Genomic DNA, 16,978 nt, shown 5'->3' with positions numbered 1-16,978 from the left:
AACAAAGGAAGCCAGTTGTATGCTCAAAAACAAGTTTGTGAGTTGTTATCTTTAAGTTGGGGTTCAAAACAAGGGACAGTAGTTCTGCTAACTCTTATTTCTTTGTTGTGACATTTGGTCATTAGCAAAAGCTAGCGGCTAACTGATGTTAGCGGCTAACTCATGCTAGCGGCGCTGCTTGTTACAGCTACAAGAGTAGCCATTAGCGGATCAATGCTAACTCAAAATTGTAGTCACAACATTAGCTGACATTCATAGTATAGCCGCTTTACAGTCGTGCCAGAGAAATTCAGAGTTGAGTAAACTCAAAAACAAAACTTAAAATATTTATTTTAATTGTCCAACCTAAAATTTTATCGAAGTTTGTTGCCTTGAAATTTTGAGTTCACCCAATTTTTCTTTTTTTGCAGTACACACACACACACACACACACACACACACACACACACACACACACACACACACACACACACAAACACATTTTGAGGTTAAAGGGCATTGTTTGAAATATCTGAAGAGTCTCATCATAGTGTACACACACCGGCAGTAGCCCCCGTGGCCCTTTCAAAATTTCCCCAGAGGAAATTTTCTAGTTAAGTATTATTGTTATGATATTTCTGTAGGTTATTGGCAGATCATTGATGGGGAATGATGAGCAGGAGACGTCCAAGTTCTCAGTTTAACATAATTGTATTACAATATGTCAAGAAATGTGCAATACAGAGATCTCAGGGTTCACTCTCTATGTCCCTGATACACACAGACGGGTTTCAGTTTGTGAAGTCTGAAACATACGACCTTCACCACACAAAGACAAAAAGAGAGACACAAAAAAGAAGCAGAGTAATCAAATCATTTTAACAAGATAGAATAATCAAATTATTTTAACAATGGACAGTCAAACAAATCTTATATCAATCATGAATTGCAAAATCAGTTTCATACTGATGTTTCCTTCTAACGAACTAAACAATAGTGTATTTTCATTGAATGATTAGTCACGTTTCACTTTATGTTTACACATTGCAGTGTATAAACACCTCATGAAAATAAAAGTAGTAAAGAGCATGAGAATAAAAACTCCAGCCAGAAACAGAAACACATCCACAGAGTGGTAGGAGTACCAGGGCATTCTGTAGGACTCTGCTTTCAGGTGAGCTGCACCTTTGTGTCTCATGACAAACTCTATCCAGAAGAGGGCGTTATCCAGCGGCTTGATTGGCTGATCTCTGTGCAGCCTGGAGAGTCTCTGCATGTTCATCCTGTAGGAGGGCTCATTCAGGACTTCCTGTATGGCCTTAAGAAAGTTGTCGTCTTGGTCCACTGTTTGAATGGCTAGAATCTTAGCTCCTCCTCTCTCTTGCAGACGCAGCAGGTTGTCATATTGGTCAAAAAACAAGGGTAGACCCACAACTGGGACTCCGTGATAAATAGCTTCTTGAACTCCATTTGTTCCTCCATGAGCCACAAATAGTTTCATTTTTGGATGTCCTAAAAGATCATTCTGAGGCATCCAGTCGACTATTAAAGTGTTGTTGCCCAGAGAGGCTGGTCTGTCACCTTTATGCCTCCAGATGACTTTCTGAGGTAATTTAGCAAAAGCTGCAGCAATGTATTCTGTAAGATCAGCAGGAAGTTCACTCACAAAAGTCCCCAGAGACATGATGATGACCCCATGCTCTCCAGAACTCTGCACAAACTCCTCCAGGTGTTCAGGAAGAGGTTTTGCTGGTTTACAATGGAACCCTCCCATATAGACAACGTTAGGCATGGTGGGACGGGGGAACTCAAACACAAAGTCCACTCTCATGAGCCAGATGTCTGCATCAAGCATTAACATCTTAAAGTCATTGTCAGGCCCAAGATATTTATCACACATTTCCTGGTAAACTAGCCTCATGACCAGCTCATTTTGTGTTTGGGTAATTAGTTGCAATATGATGTTTTTAACTCTTTGAAAAAAAGTCATCTTATCAGTGTTTCCAGATCCTGTTATAGGAATATATGATAATGGTGAAGGAGCGATCGCAAGATGGCCCTCTCCAGCTATTAGCCACCGTACATTATAAACCAAAGGAAGATTCAAATATTTGGCCAAAAGGACTCCACCGCCCCAGCAGGGGTCAGTGAGTACCAGGTCAAACTTGCTGTCCTTCATGTTTCTCATCAGCTCTTGGTCATCTAACATTGCCGTTACATATTCACCCACAGCTTGGTGAGCATCAACAAACGTGCCGAACATTCCTACAGTCATGTGGAGAAAACTTGTCAAGGGAAGAGCCCCCCTTTCAAATGCTATGCTCTTATTAATTAAATCTGTTATGAACTTCTGATCCAAGGTCCTCTCCACTTGAACTGTATGAGTATTGTAATAAGAGGATTTTTCCTTGATGTACCAACTTTTGCTGGAACGTACAATAGTTATATTGTGTCCACTCGAGTGCAAGGCTTGAAGTAGAATATCCATGTTCACCCAGTGGCTGCCCTCAATGGGAAAGACCAAGATGTTGCCACCTTCACAGGCTCTGGGAATAAGCAGGAGCAGGAGCAAGGCACTGCAGCAGTAGATCAGCTTCATCTGCAGAGAAAAATATATTTAAAAAAAATAATTTGGGAAAAGAAAATAACTTCACAGTGGAAATTTACAGTTTTCAGTTTTAAACTAACTTTAAAGCAGGAGGTTGTTTCCATGGCCCCTTCAATCAACATTTGTGAACATGAGTTACTCTCACAAAGCCAGAGAAGTAAGTCTTAAACTTGTGATGTCATCAGGTCAAATGTCTGGAGCTGCTCCATATACAATGAATGGAAGACTGATTTTTTTGGAGCCACCTTTTCTTTTTTTATGTCCAAATGACCTTTATTCTATTGTAGTGAACTGAGTTTTTATCATTTTATTGTTGTCAGTTGTTATGTTGACAGCACCCATCGGTGGCACTGTGAAGTGTGTCGCTAACTCAGTTGCCTGGCTAGTTGGCTAGCACCGACATTTGCTTTCTTTCTGTTGAAATAGGCTTCTATTATCAGGGAGTGAGGTGAAGGGACCTTAGCTAGCTTGCTAATGTTACAGGAAAGCAGCCAAAGAAAGTTGTCACTCACCTAGCGATAGCAATGGTCTTTCCTACGCTGTGAAAAGTTTGTGGATGAAGTATTAAGTTGTTAATTTACTCATTTATTGGATGGTTCTGCATGCTGCATACTAATTCACTGCTCATTTGGTTCTAACCTCACTTCTTTGAGTCTGTGACTATATGAACATCTTAGCCAACAAATTAATTTGAAATACTAATTTTGACTGTTAGTTGTGTAAATATCTAATGTTATCATAAGAAAGTATAAATAAAATATTCTTGGCATTCACAATACTTCCAAACGAGTGGCAGGAGAGGAGACAGGAAGTCTATGTGATTCCATTGCAGTCATTGCAAATTAAATACAGGAAAATAACTTTACTTTTCCTTTTAGTTGATGGTATACCATTTATAATGTACTTTTAAATAAATAAGAAAAATAAAGCTTCATTTGAAAATTGACATTATATATATATATATATATATATATATATATAGCCTATATATATATATATATATTTCAATTTTAAGGATTAAAGTTCCCCTTTAAGGCTCATGAAAGCAGTCAAATAGGACTTTTTTTAATTCCTTGATCTCTTCAAACCTGTATGCACTTATCATTTACCGTTGTAACGCAATGTTTTATCTGCTCAACATTTAAAAGCTGTTAGAACAAACAATTTTGAACATCAATTTTTTTGATGTCATTTTTAGCTACATTCTCTCTCTCTCTCTCTCTCAGGAAGAACAGGGTGGAGGAGAGAGAGGGGCAGGAGGCTCTCTCTGTGTTCCTCCGCACCGTCAGAGCCAGAATATGGTTGGAATATAAGTACCATAAAGCCTCCTCTGATATTAACGCATTTGCACAACGCTGGTGTTAGGGACAGATCCACTACCAGCTGCACTTTAAACATGAATTCAACATATAAATGAATTAATTATTTATTTATTTTAATCAATTGCATATTGCACTTTATTTTTAACATATCTGTAAAATGTTTTTGAAAATATGTAAATAAAGTGATTTTTGCAAAATCAAAAAATCTCTCTCTCTCTCTGTAACAAGATTAGCTACAAAATGAGCACCGCTCTTCACTTTTCCACTGTCTGAGCAGCAAAGTTACCATTTCCATTACGTTAACATAGCATGCAGTGAACTCGCATATTAATGGCCAAAACTTTACACAAAGCGCAGGTACTTACTGTGGTTTGTTATGTTTGTCTGAACAGGATAAGTCTTCGGGAACTGCTTTATCCTGCAGTACACCAAGTTCAGCGACTCCAGAGGCTGTCAGCAAATTACACCTCAGTCTGTGTGGGAGGGAGTGTCGAGTTCAAAGTTTGAGTCATATGACTATCAACAATGTGCGTGTGCCTGCAAAGAAAGTGCTAAAGATATTAATTACTGATAGGATCACTACATTATATGCTTTGAAAAAGTGCCTTTTGCCCCTTGGCTACAGTGCAAACATTCTTAATCATTTAGGCCATTTGTCTGTTTATTTAACTGACTGTACATTTTTTATTTTGATAAAACTGTTTTGTTCATATTCTAGATGTAATTATTTATCCCTGAAAATTATAAACATAATTTATTAAATTATCAACAAAAAAAACTTCAATACATGCTTGAGCATTCATGCAGGAAAAATATAAGCTATTGCCTACATTGACACACTACAGACTGTCCAACAAACACATTTTTAGCTGTTTATAGTTTTGTCATTTTGTCATATTTTTGGAATATGCATGCTGTCCATTTCATGGTATACATGTAAATGAATGATACCACAATCTTCTATGAGAAGAACTCCAAATTCCTTTCTCTATATATTCTCAGACTTTCAATTTACATTCTCAGATTTCAATCCATGAAATAATAATTTCCTGAACGGCATGCCATATACGTACACTCACTACCACGTATAAAATTATACAAATAATGTGCAGGACTATAAGTAGGCAAATATGACTTTTTTATGGTATCATTTACGGTTAAAGCGCAATTTATTATCTGCTCAACGTTTAAATCGGTTCAAACAAACGTTGTTTTAATGTTTAGGCTAACTGTAAAAGTCTCCAGTTACATCACTGCTCTCTCTCTACTTTCTCTCTCTCTCTCTCTGTCTCTCTCTCCCTTTCTCTCTCTCGAACTCACTCAAGTACACTCACCCGCCGATAGGTCGATATTTAACGTTTGTCCGAACAGAAGTCTTTTTAGAGAACTGCTTTGTCCTGCAGTACACTAAACTCAGTCATTTCTGTTTACTCACCCTTCCTCCCTTCCACACGGAACTGAGCTGCATTTAATTGACAGCATTAGTTTGGACTTTATCCAGAACTATCAGCAATGTTCGTGCAAACAAAGTGATAAACTTGTTTACTGATAAGATCGCTCCATTATATGCTTTAAAAAACTGCCCGTTGCCCCTTGGCTACAGTGCAGACATTCATAATCATTTAGGTCATTTGTCTGTTTATTTAACCCGATTTAACCCCACTCCTGACCTTATTATACACTTTTAAAAAACTTTCGTTTTTACGGTAAAAACAAACAAACAAAAAAAAACGGCAGCTGTGGTTGCCAGAACTTTACCGTAATAAAGTTGCACCGTAATACGGTGCAACTTTTTCTAATATTACGGTAAAATGATATTAGCACTGTTGATTTCACGTTTAAGATTGCCATTTTAGTCCATATTTTACAGTAAAAAATAAAATGTTTTTCCATCTAAAGAAACACTGTTCTGCCATATAATTGACAAGAAATTACTTTATAAACGCTGCATAAATTAAAGATTTTACCATTAAATAGTACAGTATATTTCTGCTGGAGATATGGTGTTTAGTACATTTAACAGTGAGAAAAAGTATTTTTTATAAAAAAATGAATACAAAAATGATGGCTTGTATATATATTACAAGATATTTTTTGCTACAAACATGGTGCCAGTGAATTTTACAGCGGAGCAATGTATTTAAAATAAAAAGTAAAAAACACTGTTTTGGCTGATATATATCAATCAATCAATCAATCAATCAACACTTTATTTCGGACACAGGGGTGGTCCATATAACAATAGAATAAAACACAATGATAAAATAAAAATCAACAAGACAGAAATAAAAAGGATAGAGAGACAGACAGATATTCAATATCAAATATTTACATATAGGCTAAAACGCCAGTGCTTCCAAAGCCTTGAGGTGAGCCTGACTGTACTCATGGCAGGATTTGCCAGCACAGAAATGATGCTATTTGGTGACTGAGAAAGTCTACACATGAAGCTGAACATGAGGTTCCTGAGTACAGGAGGACATGTGGACACACCAACACTCACAAACATTTGGCTAACACCGTTCCCTCTTGGCACATTAAGCAGCATCCTCCACCCATCATTATATGCCACCTTGAGTCTCTGGATACTGCTACTTTTGTAGTGCCGCCACAAGTGAGCAGTATACATTGGGGTGCAGAAAGTTTTAAAAAGAGTGATCTTCACAGACAATGAGTACATACAGAATTTACATTTGAACATGTTGGCCTGTGCATACATCATGCGGCATTGTCTTTGAATGTCCCTGTCATCAGACAGGTCATCAGTCAAATGATGTCCTAAGTATTTGACCTCTTCACATGTTTTAAGGACAGTGCCTGAGAGAGAGAAGACAGGAAATGACAATGTATTGTCTTCCTTGCTTCTGACTATCATAATATTGCTCTTTTTACCATTGTATTTAATATCAAAGTCAGAGCCATATTGCGAACATACTCTGAGTAACTGCTGGAGGCCAGCATTATATGGACACAGGATAACCAGATCATAAACATTTACAGTGTTTCACTGTTACTGAAACTGAATTAACCCATTTATCATTTTACGGTCTTTTACTGTCATGGTTTAGCAGTTTTTCACCGACATATCAACAGACATTTTTTACAGTGTATCTGCCAAACAAGAGGACAAGATGGTGATGTTGCCAGCTTATTATCTCATTATTTCTAAGCATTGAATTAAAAAAAAAAACACAGCTAAGCTGCACATGAAATACAACTAGAAAATTTCCTCTGGGGAAATTCTGAAAGGGCCACTGCAGGTGTGTGTACACTATGATGAGATTCTTCAGAGATTTCAAACTATGCCCTTTAACCTCAAAATATGTGTGTGTGTGTGTGTGTGTGTGTGTGTGTGTGTGTGTGTGTGTGTGTGTAATTAAAATCACATAAAGTTACGTGTGTGTGTGTGTTTGAAGCATGTGCATGCATGTGTGTATGAGGGGTATTTTATGCCAGCACACTATACTTAAACGCCTAGAATGCGTCGCCTGTGCCAGCATAAAGTCTGATTAATAGGCGTGCTTACAGACACGCGTATTGCGAGTACACCAGATGACATGGGTGACGGGTGAAAAGTGCCACGAGCGAACGTAGTGGACGCCTGTGTGTGTGTGTAACGCGTGTACGTTAACAGTGTGTTACTCTGTGTAACAGTTCAGCTGTTACACAGAGTCTCAGCTTCATATGGTATTGTTTATAAGAAAGCACAACTTACAGATGAACTCCAAGCCCCCACAGAGCTGTCAGGATATTTCTATTATTTTCAGGCCAGTTTTTATTTTCTTGTTAACGAAATCTCTCTCTCTCTCTCTCTCTCTCTCTCTCTCTCTCTCTCTCTCTCTCTCTCTCTCTCTCTCTCTCTAGGTTTGAATGATATCGAATTGATATTTAATGATAGCAAGGGTGAAAGGGATAATTAAAATAATTTCAGCTACTTAAAAATAGTAGGCTAATAGTAAAGTGCAACGCTCACAGCCAGTTCCCAGCTTCGCGCGCGGACACACAGTTCATTAAGCACCAGCTGTAATTAGGTAGGTTTACCTGCCTGCAGAAGCCGTAATCGCTGCCACCCCTGAATATTAAGTAGCCATGCGGACCTATCTAATGAATATTCAGTAGCCATGTGGACAGCAGTCCGTTCACAATATGATTCCATCGGACCTTATATCTACACTGTTTAACCCAATTCGGCACTTATGCACAGTCCCATTATGTTTTACAGACATTCGTAGTTAACTAATGAGGTAAAACATTTTGTTTAAGCTGCATTTTGCTGACTTTCACTCCTAAAACAGGCTAATTAAGCCTCCGGTTTTGGCCGGAAAAACGTTAAGTTTATCTGGTAAGTACGAGATAGTCTTTCTCTTCATCTATAAGTTGTGCTTTCTTATAAACAATACCATATGAAGCTGAGACTCTGTGTAACAGCTGAACTGTTATAGGCTTACACGCGTTACACACACACACAGGCGTCCACTACGTTCGCTAGTGGCACTTTTCACCCGTCACCCATGTTATCTGGTGTACTCGCAATACGCGTGTCTGTACGCCTATGTAGAATTGTACTTAACAGTCACGCGGGTCTTCATGTCACGTATTTGAGGCGTAGTTCACCCGTCACGCAGCCGTCACGTAGGCGTATGTGCAACAACGCGTGTACAGCGTCTGCGTGACGCCTACGTGACGCCTGTCTGTCCATTGAAAGTGAATGGAATTTACACGCGCACGTTAGACGTTTGATGTCATCGCATAGGCGCTGTACATGCGTTTTAGTATAGTGTGCTGGCATAAAATGCCCCTCATATGTGTGAGGAGTGTGCGTGCTTATGCGCATGTGTGTGTGTGTGTATCTGTAACTGTAATCACATCAAAGATCAAAGGCAATCAGATCAAAGCAATCAACAGAAATAACTGACACCACCTGTTAATGAAAGAGTGACAGCAGCCAGAGGTGGACTGGAATTTCTGGCCTTGAACTGAAAGCATTTTTGGCAAAACCATAATACCTATCATTGATCCGACTTCACTTTGAGCGTCCCGAGTTCTTCCTGAACGTCTACATATGTTTTTTTTTTAAGAAAAATGAAAAAATAGCTTTGTTAGAGCGATCTAAAAAAACTGTTACATCTCCCTTCTTTTAGAAATCTCCCTGCGTTTTTAATATGGGAGGCAATGAGGCTGTTGGTGGTGTTGGTGGGGCATCTATGCGTCTTACGCCCAAACTATAACTCTGACAGCTTTACCAGAGGATTGTGAGTGAGAAGACAAATTTTCGCCCCGAGCACTGGTCCCTACAGCTATTGCTGTATGGGACCAGTGCTCGGTGCGATTGCCCCGAGGCCCTAATTAAATAGTGCTAATTTCAGTCTGCTCTGCCTTTGTTCCAGTGGATTGTTTTGTCTGACTGCTGAAATCTAAGAGCACAAGCTAATTTGTCAGTGACCCTGAGTGGGCAGCATTAACTCTTGTCTTCACTCTACTGTATGTAGGCTGTTTTTATCTTTCACTGAGGGAGGACAGTAAAATAACCATTAATGATGTACCGTAGTGTTCAATATAATAGCAGTCCAATGTGACTAACCAGATTATTCCAGGTTTTAAGTATATTTTTTATCTCTACATGGCAAACAAGGTACCAGTAGCTGCAGTAGATTCTCAGAAAACCAACAAGACCCAGCATTCATGATATCCACGCTCTTAAGGCTGTGCAATTGGGCAATTAGTTGAAAGGGGTGTGTTAAAAAAAAAAATAGCAGTGTCTGCCGTTGACTTTATAAACTCAAAACTATTTTGTACAATCACTAAACTAATATTTAGTTGTATGACCAGTTTTTTTTTATAACTGCTTCACATCTGTTTTGCATGGAGTCAACCAACTTGTGGCACCTTTCAGCTGTTATTCCACTCCAAGATTATTTAACAATATTCATCAATTAATTTACATTTCTTGGTTTTGCTTCAGAAACAGCATTTTTGATGTCACCCCACAAGTTCTCAATTGGATTAAGGTACGGGGATTGGGCTGGCCACTCCATAACATCAATGTTGTTGGTTTGGAACCAAGATTTTGCTGGTTTACTAGTGTGTTTGGGGTCATTGTCTTGTTGAAACACCCATTTCAAGGGCATGTCCTCTTCAGCATAAGGCAACATGATCTCTTCAAGTATTTTGACATATGCAAACTGATCCATGATCCCTGGTATGTGATAAATAGGCCCAACACCATAGTAGGAGAAACATGCCCATATCATGATGCTTCACCACCATGCTTCACTGTCTTCACTGTGTACTGTGGCTTGAATTCAGAGTTTGGGGGTCATCTCACGAACCGTCTGCGGCCCTTGGACCCAAAAATAAACAATTTTACTCTCATCAGCCCACAAAATGTTCCTCCATTTCTCTTTAGGCCAGTTGATGTGTTCTTTGGCAAATTGTAACCTCTTCTGCACATGCCTTTTTTTTAACAGAGGGACTTTGCGGGGGATTCTTGTAAATAGATTAGCTTCACACAGACGTCTTCTAACTGTCACAGCACTTACAAGTAACTCCAGACTGTCTGTGATCATCCTGGAGCTGATCATTGGCTGAGCCTTTGCCATTCTGCTTATTCTTCCATCCATTTTGATGGTTGTCTTCTGTTTTCTGCCACGTGTGTCTGGTTTTGCTCTCCATTTTAAAGCATTGGAGATCATTTTAGCTGAACAGCCTATAATTGTTTGCACCTCTTTATAAGTTTTCCCCTCTCCAATCAACTTTTTAATCAAAGTACGCTGTTCTTCTGAACAATGTCTTGAACGAGCCATTTTCCTCAGGCTTTCAAAGAGAAATGCATGTTCAACAAGTGCTGGCTTCATCCTTAAATAGATGCCACCTGATTCACACCTGTTTTTTCACAAAATTGATGACCTCTGATTGAATGCCACACTGCTATATTTTTTGAACACACCCCTTTCAACTAATTGCCCAATTGCAACTACCTACTGGTACCTTGTTTGCCATGTAGCAATAAAAAATATACTAAAAACCTGGATTAATGTGGTTAGTCACATTGGACTGCTATAATTTTGAACACTACTGTATATCAAAATTATATTCATATCCAAATCAATTGAATATCAACAATCCTCCTTTATAAAAACTGCATTCTTTACATGGACATTTCATTATAAGTCGAAGTATATTCTCTACTGTAATATATTTGTAAGGTTCAATGGTTTGGATGTATAATTCGGTGAAGCTTTTGCAGTGTATTCTCTCACACCTTTTTTCATATTTTTTGAAATATACAGTTTGTTAAATTGAAAATTTAACTCACTGAAGCTAAAAGTTATTGTAGGAACAACTTGTTATGTTATACTCTTTCACGTCCTAACGGCAGTACTTATAAGAAGTATTTTTGGACTATGTAGTTAAACTACACAGAAATTATAATTTTAGACTTGCTGGCCAATCAAAGCAATTAGTTTAATACAAAAAAATATTTTAAAAAAGACAAAATAGTTATCAAACTATATTTTTATGCTTATTACCAAACAGATGATCATAAGTTGATTCTGAGACCCTTTTCTTAAGATTGAATATGTATTGTGTAGCATGACAAACTATGTGTGAGTCTGTGTGTCCTGTGCATTTTTACATTATCTGAAGGCACCATAGGTTTCTCCTACCTACTTGGAAAGTTATTAGTAAGCGGGGGGTATTCAGTTGGTTGCTATCTGCAACTTCATTGTTAGATGTCACTAAATCCTGTTCGTTTAAGACATGAGGAGTACTTCTACTATTGCCCTTGAACAAATGTCAATTGCAGATCATAAATATCCAGACTGGCACTCATAAAACATAAGACATAACTGGATTTACTTTGATTTCTAGCATTTAACTTGTAGTGTTGTGGGGAAAAAAGGGCACACCGTTCATTGAGTTCATACAAATTCTTTAAGAAAAATATAATCAAACAAGTATATATCACATACAAAATAATGTTTTTGCTCATAATTTTTCAAAATGTTGCATGAATGTACAGTCAAACAAATTTCATTTATCCTTTATTTATTTCTCGAGGAATCATTGAGGGCAACCCCTCATTTACAATGATGTCGAGAGTACAGAGAAACACAAAACAGAGTATAGAATAATCACAAAACAGAGAAAACACAAAACAGAGTACAGAGAAAACACAAAACAGCACAGACAAAAACATATGCAAAAACATTAAAAACAGTTACAGTGAAAGGCAGAGTTATTGGTTATCATAGTTTTAAACTGGCCCATAGTTATAATTGTATTGAGTTTGAGTGAATGTTGTAAGATGTTCCAGGTAGATGCAGCAGAAAAACTGAAAGCAGTTTTTCTAAATTCAGTATTTGTCCAAGGAACATTGAGCATTAAGCATTAATCACTAGAGCGTGTTGGATAATTACTATGTGACCAGTTTAACCCATTGAAGCCTGGAAAGCGTTAACGTCGTTTTGTAGTATTTTGTATAAGCTCTCAAATACTTTTTGAATTTCATTTCTATCTGCTACAGAGGCTGAAAAATCTATTATTTAGTAGAAGAGTTCACACTTTTTTTCCCAGAATTTTTCCAGAATTTCCAGAAAATTAGAGGCTTATTTTAAAATCGCCCAGCGGTTTTTCAGGCCTCAATGGGTTAATAAAGTGCTGAGGTATGGTGGCGTGTCACCTATCAATACTTTTACAAATGAAGAGGAACCAGTGCAAGTCTCGTCTCACGGATAAAGGTGCCCATCCCACCTTGTTGTATAGGATGCAATGATGGGTGGAGTAAATGTCACCAGTGATGAATCTGAGTGCAGAGTGATAAACAGAGTCCAGTGAGGTGAGAGTGGAGGCAGAGGCATGTCTATAGATAACATCAGAACTGATAAAAAGACAGCCTGAATGATCCATTTCCTACAGAACAGGGGGAAGTTTGCTTTGTTTCTGTATAAGTATCCGATTTTTTGTTTTAATTTACTTGTAAGTATGTCAATATGAAATTTGAATGTGAGTTTTTGATCTAACTAGACGCCCAGATATTTGTATTGTGAAACCCTTTCAATGCTGTGACCTCTTAAAGTGGTGATATGTAGACCGTCTTCTGCAATATGTCTGGCTCTTGAGAATATCATGTATTTGGTTTTGTCTGAATTGAGAACTAATTTTAGATTGAGGAGAGAATGTTGTAGTTTTTCAAAGGCTTGTTGGAGAGTTTCAATGGCTGAATGTGCAGTGTTAGCGGTGCAATACAAATCAAATATCAATTTTTAGATGAATTCCAAAATCAGTTTCATGTTGACGTTTTCTTCTAACTAAGTATACAATAGTGTATATTCATTGAAATCAGTCACGTTTCACTTTATGTTTACACACTGCAGTGTATAAACATCTCATGAAAATAAAAGTAGTAAAGAGCATGAGAATAAAAACTCCAGCCAGAAACAGAAACACATCCACAGAGTGGTAGGAGTACCAGGGCATTCTGTAGGACTCTGCTTTCAGGTGAGCTGCACCTTTGTGTCTCATGACAAACTCAATCCAGAAGAGGGCGTTATCCAGCGGCTTGATTGGCTGATCTCTGTGCAGCCTGGAGAGTCTCTGCATGTTCATCCTGTAGGAGGGCTCATTCAGGACTCCCTCTATGGCCTTAAGAAAGTTGTTGTCTTGGTCCACTGTTTGAATGGCTAGAATCTTAGCTCCTCGTCTCTCTTGCAGACGCAGCAGGTTGTCATATTGGTCAAAAAACAAGGGTAGACCCACAACTGGGACTCCGTGATAAATAGCTTCTTGAACTCCATTTGTTCCTCCATGAGCCACAAATAGTTTCATTTTTGGATTTCCTAAAAGATCATTCTGAGGCATCCAGTCAACTATTAAAGTGTTGTTGCCCAGAGAGGCTGGTCTGTCACCTTTATGCCTCCAGATGACTTTCTGAGGTAATTTAGCAAAAGCTGCAGCAATGTATTCTGTAAGATCAGCAGGAAGTTCACTCACAAAAGTCCCCAGAGACATGATGATGACCCCATGCTCTCCAGAACTCTGCACAAACTCCTCCAGGTGTTCAGGAAGAGGTTTTGCTGGTTTACAATGGAACCCTCCCATATAGACAACGTTAGGCATGGTGGGACGGGGGAACTCAAACACAAAGTCCACTCTCATGAGCCAGATGTCTGCATCAAGCATTAACATCTTAAAGTCATTGTCAGGCCCAAGATATTTATCACATATTTCCTGGTAAACTAGCTTAATCACCAGTTCATGTTGTGTTTGGGTAATTAGTTGCAATATGATGTTTTTAACTCTTTGAAAAAAAGTCATCTTATCAGTGTATCCAGATCCTGTTATAGGAATATATGATAATGGTGAAGGAGCGATCGCAAGATGGCCCTCTCCAGCTATTAGCCACCGTACATTATAAACCAAAGGAAGATTCAAATATTTGGCCAAAATGATTCCACCGCCCCAGCAGGGGTCAGTGAGTACCAGGTCAAACTTGCTGTCCTTCATGTTTCTCATCAGCTCTTGGTCATCTAGCATTGCCGTTACATATTCACCCACAGCTTGGTGAGCATCAACAAACGTGCCAAAAATTCCTACAGTCATGTAGAGAAAACTTGTCAAGGGAAGAGCCCCCCTTTCAAATGCAATGACCCTGGATATGAATTCTGTCAAGAACTTCTGATCTAAGCTTCTCTCCACTTGAACTGTATAGGTATTGTAATAAGACGATTTCTCCTTGATGTACCAACTTTTGCTGGAACGCACAATAGTTATATTGTGTCCTCTCGAGTGCAAGGCTTGAAGTAGAATATCCATGTTCACCCAGTGGCTGCCCTCAATGGGAAAGACCAAGATGTTGCCACCTTCACAGGCTCTGGGAATAAGCAGGAGCAGGAGCAAGGCACTGCAGCAGTAGATCAGCTTCATCTGCAATGAATACAATAAAAAAAATCATTGTGGGAAGAAAATCACTTTACAGTGGAAATTTACTTTTTTCATTTTAAACTAACTTTTAAGGTGAATCCCATCTAAATTAAAAATTCCAATATGTTATTTACTCTCTCAAAGCCAAAAAAGTAATTGTAAAGGTTCAGGTTCATTGATTGGAAGCCCAAGAGTAAACACAACCAGAGAAAAAAGTCTGGTCTTATGCAGCACTGGACTCAGACTGACATAGCTCTCACAGAATCTCAGCCAGAGTGAGCCCCGATTTCTGTAATAATTCACATTTAATCTTCTTGGGCTGGGCCCGCCCTGTACAGAAGTTGAATTTACAGGCTACTGAGTTCTATTGGCCAGTTACCAATGACGTGGACAGGCCAACAGCTGAGCAAGTGTCTTTCGATGATTGTGATACACAATATGTGTGTGTTGTCCTACAGGCGCGTACCTATGTGTTACAAAGCCTAAACATGATAAAATACAGTGGTCTCATCTTACTTCTGTGGGAACACAAACTGTGCTCTCACAGGCCTGTGGGAAAGAGATTATAAAATCACTAGCAGAGTGGAAAGCTACTCTGGTGCAAATTACATTAGCTATATTGGCTGCCAGCCTTCATATAATTATCCAAATATAACATAAGTCTTAAACTTGTGATGTCATAAGGTCAAAAGTCTGGAGCTGCTCCATAGACAATGAATGGGAGACTGGTTTTGTGGAGCCACCTTTCTTTTTATACCCAAATGAGCTTTATTCTATTGTAGTGTACTCCTAGTCCTGAAACAGAAAAGACCAACACTGCCCTGTTTGGCCTGTTTTCTACAACCAGTAGCAGTGATGGAATTAGCTAGCTTGCTAATGTTACTGAAAAGCAGCCAAACAAAGTTGTCTCTCACCTGGCGATAGCAATGATCTTTCCTGCACTGTGAAAAGAGTTTGTGGATGAAGCATTAAGTTGTTAATTTACTCATTTATTGGATGCTTCTGCATGCTACTTACTAATTCACTGCTCATTTGGTTCTAACTTCACTTCTTTGAGTCTGAACTTTGCTGTAAGTCAGTTTAGTATACACAAGTTTATACAGAAGAAGCACTCAACAATGGGTTAAACAACGCTGAGCATTGCCTAGTTAGATCGTCACTTTAAAAAAGTATTTATATGTCACAATATGTTGAATATGGGGCTCACAAAGTGGAGAAACTTGATAACTGTGTTCGGTAATTTTCAATGTTCAGCTCAAGGTAACCAGTTGTTTTAAATCGACCCAAAACAAAATGTTACCTGGACACTGACGTAAGCAATTTGAAGGATATATAATTGAAGGCACGGAGAGTAAATGAAGATGAATGGCTTAACATGTATAGTTGATGGGTAATGTGCTACTTAGTTTTGCTCAGTTGAGTTCGAATCCAGCTCTTACCGATCTCGCAAACATTTTATTTTCATACATTTCTTTTTTTATAGGCAGCTCTGATGTAGTGTTCACTTATTCAATGATGTTTCCCACAGTAGATAGGAGATGCGACGAATCAGCTGACAGGGGGGGCATCTGCGGATGTTGACACACGCACGCGTACGAAAACCAGTTGGTGTGGGAACCAGTAGGGATATAACACCGGTAAGCATTTGTCCTTCACCTTTAGAACGCATTTTTTCATCTGCTCAAAGTTCAAAACCGGTTAAAACACTGGTCGCTTTTTTCACGTAAAGTCCCAAAGTTTCAAGTTACATAATTGCTCGCTCTCTCTCTCCCTCCTCTTTGTTTTCACTCACCCACACACACTCATCGATTAGGTCGATATTCATTTGTATGAAATCTGTTTTGTTACTTTTTGCAACATCACCTACTTTAGCAAGATTAGCTACAAAATGAGCACCGCTCTCTTACTGTGGTTTGTTTTGTTCGTCCAAACAGGAGAATCTTGCTTTCAGTTCACCAAACTCAGCGAGTCGAAATTCATGCTGTCAGGAAGGATCCAGCTCAGTTCCGTGTGAAAGGAAGGGAGGGGTGAGTAAAGGAAATGACTATCAACAATATGCATGAAAACAAAGTGCTAAATATGTTCATTTCTGATAAGATCACTACATTATATGCTTTGGAAAAAGTTCCTGTTGCCCCCTTGGCTA

The 16,978-nt window shown here is 38.6% G+C and overlaps 2 protein-coding genes across 2 annotated transcripts; both read right to left on the bottom strand.

Moving 5' to 3' along the window:
- Nucleotides 1-692: 692 nt before the first annotated feature.
- Nucleotides 693-5,261, bottom strand: LOC131984986 (UDP-glucuronosyltransferase 2C1-like). Its single transcript, XM_059349987.1, has 3 exons — nt 5,244-5,261; nt 4,275-4,382; nt 693-2,578 (listed from the first exon to the last, which is right to left on the bottom strand). The coding sequence occupies exon 3, from the start codon at nt 2,576-2,578 to the stop codon at nt 995-997; it is 1,584 nt and encodes a 527-aa protein (XP_059205970.1). The 5' UTR covers nt 4,275-4,382; nt 5,244-5,261; the 3' UTR covers nt 693-994.
- A 6,596-nt stretch (nt 5,262-11,857) lies between these two features.
- LOC131993670 (UDP-glucuronosyltransferase 2C1-like) lies at nt 11,858-16,830 on the bottom strand. The gene is made up of 2 exons (XM_059359664.1): nt 16,740-16,830; nt 11,858-14,835 (listed from the first exon to the last, which is right to left on the bottom strand). Exon 2 carries the CDS (start codon nt 14,833-14,835, stop codon nt 13,252-13,254), a length of 1,584 nt encoding a protein of 527 aa, XP_059215647.1. The 5' UTR covers nt 16,740-16,830; the 3' UTR covers nt 11,858-13,251.
- Nucleotides 16,831-16,978: the final 148 nt, after the last annotated feature.

This window comes from Centropristis striata, chromosome 2 (genome assembly GCF_030273125.1).
Source record: "Centropristis striata isolate RG_2023a ecotype Rhode Island chromosome 2, C.striata_1.0, whole genome shotgun sequence".
Classification (NCBI taxonomy): domain Eukaryota; kingdom Metazoa; phylum Chordata; class Actinopteri; order Perciformes; family Serranidae; genus Centropristis; species Centropristis striata.
This window is presented reverse-complemented; position numbering and strand designations above follow the sequence as displayed.